We start from the raw sequence: 5,527 nt of genomic DNA on the forward strand, positions 1-5,527 counted from the left end.
CTTTTCGCAAGAGCGTAATTAAGTACACCTTGTTTTGGTCACTCTGTTGCTTGTATGTACCCACGGTATCTGGAGGTCTTCCGTGCTAGTGATGATGCTACCAACGCTCGTGACCAAGCTTCTGCCTTTTCACTTTATGCTTATGTCGTGCCAGTTTGTCTTAGTGTTGTAATTTTATTTCCAGAAAACTTTAATGTAGTCTTTAGTTGGCTTTGTAGCGCTGGATTTGCTACTCGGGGTTCTAGCGTTATTTAGTCAAGTAGCTTGTTACGTTATGTAATTTTGGGAATGCTATAAGCCTTCCTTTTTCACTCTGACAAAAAAAAAAAAAAAAAAAAAAAAAAAAAAACGACTTCCAAATGGTTCAAAGTTTTCGAGTTACATACGCTAATTAACATATGACTACGGCTCCACTTTAGACGAGATTTTTCTCTATTATTTTCTGGAATTCAAACAATCAAACATTTCTCCATTGCCTGGCCACAGCATATACATTCGTTCCTATGATTTCTAAGAAACAAATAACCATCATTATACTTTGTGATCATCATAAACTTCGACTAAACTCAGCCTCCTTTTTATGTCATCGTTAGAAAATATGTTTACAAATTACAATACATATGACTATACGAGTCAGGGCAGTCTCATTATATAGGACGTCCAAAAGTAGAATTTACGCCTTCAGAAGCCAAATTTTACAACTTTGAGCATTTTTATCTCCGGTTTCGGTAGTCCAAACCATTGGTATCCCTAGCGATAAACTATTTAATTTGTGAGGATGAATTAGTTGAAATAACAAAAAAAATGGGATGGAGAAGTATTTGTACAATCAGAAATTTGTAGGCACGTTGGTGCAACTTTCCACCCAGATGTCCACAATTCACCACTTAGACTAAACCAGCCAAAATATACAAATAATAGAGAAAAAATAGAAGTAATACAACCAAGGAAACAGGTGAAACTGAAGGACCTACTTAAGCTCCTAGTGAAGATCCAAAATGCAGGTTTCTAAGCGTCGATCTTCACAACCACCGAGAAAGCTAAACTGAATTCACTTTTGCTCTACTTCCTTGATAAAGGAAATATCAGCATTTCCGGGTTTTGGAGATAAGAGCAGCACCTTATCATGTTCAGCATCTTCACTTTCGGTATGGTCGCGGTGACTGGCAACTGATGATGTTTCGCTCATATCTTCTTCTGTACGAGTAAGATCAAAACACACATGAAATTAGTGGTTGTACAAGAATATATGGTCATTATAGCACATCTATGAATTATGATAAAGAAATCTCCGGGAGACTCCTGTCAATCCTATGTCTACTCACCTGTACATTCATGATACTCGGGCAATTGTTTGACGGTTGTTACTTGCAGACTCTCTGGGAGCAGGCAGCTACACACCGAGCCTGAAATCCCATCCAGATGTGATTGGGTTAGCATGAATGAAAAAGAATGGAAAAAATTGCAAAGCTCGACCCTGATATTATTGGATCACGAAACTAATTACACTTCAAAGTTCCATGTTTTCTAGGAACTAAAAAAACGTTATCGGGAACATGAATGCATAAAGCACAATGAGTCATTGAACTGACTGCGCAACTGCGCTGACTGTACCGTAATTCTGTAAAGCAGTTCATTTGTGAGATATCCACTGGATTATTGTTATTGTCGAGTACTGATTTATAGTTCATTATCCCGGTTTTATGAGAGCATTGATTTTGGATTACACATTCTCGATAGTGGCCCTGAATTTCTAACACGAGTTGGTTTTCAGTATACATTATCCCGTAATTGCTACTCATGCAACATCCCAAGATTCATTCCATGGTACAGTAAGCTAATAAGATATCCTCGAACTAGGGCCTTCTCAAGAAAACCAAGCAAGTTGTGGAACAATAATAACCAAAAAATATGCATGAATACATTTTCAAAGGTACTACGTTATTGACCCGATTCACAACAATCCTAACCAAAAAATAGGGAGTGAGAAGATATTGTTGACCATAGTATGAGTGTATGACCCAACCCGATCCCATACTGATCCAAACCATATTTGATCCAAACTGTACACCCAGCCACCCATTAGTCGAGTTTAGTAATAATTGATCCTAGGAATATAAGTAGACCAAATATAGAAAGTTCAATGCATACCAGCTCTAGCAAGGCGGTTAACCCATCCAGGGATTCGTTTTCCGGTTAATCTACTAGCCATGTCATCTGTGAAATGGTTGCAGTTTTTGGTGATGAGATGATATGTATCTCCATGATACTCAGAAGCAACTCCTTCAATAAAAGTTCGAAACTCTGTCTGGGACATAGTAATACGACCAAGTGGGATAGAGCTTCTATATATAAAGCCAGGGCAGCTCCTCGGTTCCACTTCAAAAACTCCACTGGCGGCAAAGTCATGGGCTCCAAAACCATACTCCATGCCATGTACTGTTTGTGACAATGCAATTAGGTGTTAATTAAGGAGCAACTCACAAGCAACTACATCCATCAACATCATTATAAATTTTTAGTCAAAAAAGCCAACTCTTTTAATTTTTAGACAACAGCCAACTCTTTTAATTAATTACATAAACCAATTATCATGGCATATCAAATAAAGTTATATAACTATTTTTTTGAGGGGTCAAAAGGCTCATGCTTTAGAAGCCTCCTACAAATCACTTCATACGTAATACTTAAGTTTGATTTCCCTAGCCATCCTCCTCCTCCCCACCTAAGTTTGATAATAAACAAAATGCGCAGTATAGATTTCCAGAAAACTAACAATATAAGCCCTGCATCAGAATTTAGAAATATCAAAAACAATACTCATTTGCTGGTTATTCGAGGCAAGTACATGTTGAGTCAAACTGAATCGGGTAATTTCAGGTATATGATGCGCTTCACGTTGGAAATTGGAATGGACCAAAATCAATGGCTCTATATTTTAAGGCCCGAGTAAAGATAATGTCCTATCTTCCATTATTTTTGTATGGCCACAGTAAAAGGTAAAAGGTTACAACTCGAGCTCAGTAAAAGGTAAAAAGGTTCAAGATAATCAAACGCATTACTCCGTATATGATAAAGAACTATAGCTGGAAAGGTGACCTCAAGGCTCCTCAAAGTATACCTATTGGAGCCATAATATACATAGTAGCCTCTATAACCCCTAGATTAATTATACTTATCAAGATTCCTTCAATTTGTCTCCAAGGTTCTACATCACTCAACAGAGTCAACAGTTCAACACATATAGCAAAATAGTAATCAATACCTAGCAATAGCGGTATAGCGCAATCTAATGACATGCATTACTAAAATGGAGCCAGAGATACATTATTCTCTTATCCTCTAGACTCATCGATAATATGGACTAAATCAAAATGGCTCGTAACACCTGGAAACAAGCTCTTTATTATCGCCCGGGAAAGGATGCATACGAGTAAGACCAACCCTACCCCGCTTTGAGCCGTAACCTCTTTAAAGCATTGTTGGTTATCATAATAATTAATGCTAATATAATGATAATGCATTACATTATATGCATTTTCACCATCTAACTAAACCAATTTACAACAAATCAAATAAACCTTATAAGATAGATACACGATAGAATGACAAACAAACAAACAAATCAATCGATCAACATTCAACCAACACAAAGGCAAGTACAATTACACAATAAAATACCAAAAAAAAAAAAACATAAAAATTAAACCACCACATTACCCCAATGCCACAATGACTCCCGCATTGCGAGATCGTAACACTAGCAACACAAAGAGGCTATTTCCGAGTGCCCCGAATAAACCTTGGAATGATAATAACAAAAGGAATGAAATGAAGAACAAAAAGAATAGAAATAACCTTCGATTCCGGAATGAAAAATGCCAAAACCGAACCAATAGGTGTAATGATTAAGAGGGGTAAGATCATACACATTCAATACTACTTGTGTCTCAACTCCTCCATTCTTATCCTTTTTTGATACCATTTTTGTTTCCTCATTACCCATTTCATTCAATGAAATTACCCTTCTCTTGAAGATTCAATCTTTCTTCCCTATTAATAAAAAAAAAAAACTGTCCCAAAAATCCCAAAAATTGATGAAATTTTCACCAAATAACAATAATTATACCCCAAGATCAAAACTTTAGGATAAACTAACAATAACCCAGATCTTGAATCAATATTTTAAAACCTTTTTTTAAGGTAGAGATCAAAACTTGGTATATTAAAAAGGGGATGTGCAAAATCCCCAGAAAATATGATCCGGAATTGTATATTGTAAGAATTTTAGGGGAAAGGAGAGAGAACAAAAAAATAAAAAAAAAGTTTAAAAAAGTACGTAAATTTATTTTCTAATTATGAAACGAATTAAGGAGATGTATCAAATTGGGCTTTTTTTTTAGATTGAAATTGAAATAATTGAAGGATGCTTGATGGTAATGGATGATGGACCTACAAAAAGTGTACTTTATGTATGCCAATTATTTTGTGTTGGGGCCCTCACTTTAAGGTTCCAGCCTCAAATTCGAATATTCATCATTTGGATTAGGTGGAAAATCTTGATTGTTACTGCACAAAATCTCATGTGACGCCACGTATCCGTCACTTTAGAGTGACGGATACCATTTTCCCTCACAAATGACCCAAATAGAGGAGAGAGGGAAGTACATGGGGGTGCCCCCACCTTGTCCCCCCTATCCGTTTTATGAGTGGCATTATCCACCACTTGCTCCAACCCGTCTTCAGCAAGACTAATTGTTGTTACTAATACTTGAATGTGTAATTAGTGTTTTGCAAGTCGAATTTATTTTGTTGATACTAAAATCATCATAATCGCCGTCTTCAATGAGATTTTGTGAATATCAAAGCGTCTTGCTTGTGACGGGCTAATCCCGTCACAAGTTGAAGACCTCTCACAAAAAGGGAGAGGGGATAAGGTGGAGCATCCCCCATGTGCTTCCCCACTTACCTTTCATGAGTATTTTGTGAGAGAAAATGGTATCCGTCTTCAGCTTGTGACGGATATCGCCGTCTTCAATGAGATTTTGTGAATATTCATAATGTTGTGCAAAAGAGATCTCAATTACATGCGGTGGTAATTAAAAGTAAATATGTCAAAGCCGGTCTTAAATGACCGATCGATCCGATAATGTTGAACCGAGATCTAAATGACTTAAACATGTGAACCAAACTTGACCTGATAGACGCAAACTAACTTGATATGAAAGTAACCCAACTCAAATTGATCTGACCCGAAGTGATCCAATAGACTCACAATTAGAGTGGGCAAGTCTAACTCGACCCAAACCCGACCCGATAATTGACCCCTAATTCCATTAAGGCCGATCTGAGATGACCAGTAACCCAAGTCGGCCTGATTCATGCACCGACCCCTCTTGTTCTGATTGTTGACTCAACCCAAATGATAACCCGAAACTGACCCGCTAGCTAACCCCGAAGATGACCTAATTCAAAAGAACCCGAAATCCAACTCAAATAAAACCTTTGCATTAAGGATTCTCCATCA

At 37.1% G+C, this 5,527-nt stretch overlaps 1 protein-coding gene across 1 annotated transcript; it reads right to left on the minus strand.

Annotated features, from left to right (window-relative positions):
• Positions 1-769: 769 nt before the first annotated feature.
• LOC141605985 (deSI-like protein At4g17486) lies at positions 770-4,441 on the minus strand. The gene is made up of 4 exons (XM_074424941.1): positions 3,859-4,441; positions 2,152-2,439; positions 1,326-1,406; positions 770-1,197 (listed from the first exon to the last, which is right to left on the minus strand). Exons 1-4 carry the CDS (start codon positions 4,004-4,006, stop codon positions 1,052-1,054), a joined length of 663 nt encoding a protein of 220 aa, XP_074281042.1. The 5' UTR covers positions 4,007-4,441; the 3' UTR covers positions 770-1,051.
• Between the last annotated feature and the right edge of the window lie 1,086 nt (positions 4,442-5,527).

The sequence above is a fragment of the Silene latifolia genome, chromosome 10 (assembly GCF_048544455.1).
Source record: "Silene latifolia isolate original U9 population chromosome 10, ASM4854445v1, whole genome shotgun sequence".
NCBI lineage: Eukaryota > Viridiplantae > Streptophyta > Magnoliopsida > Caryophyllales > Caryophyllaceae > Silene > Silene latifolia.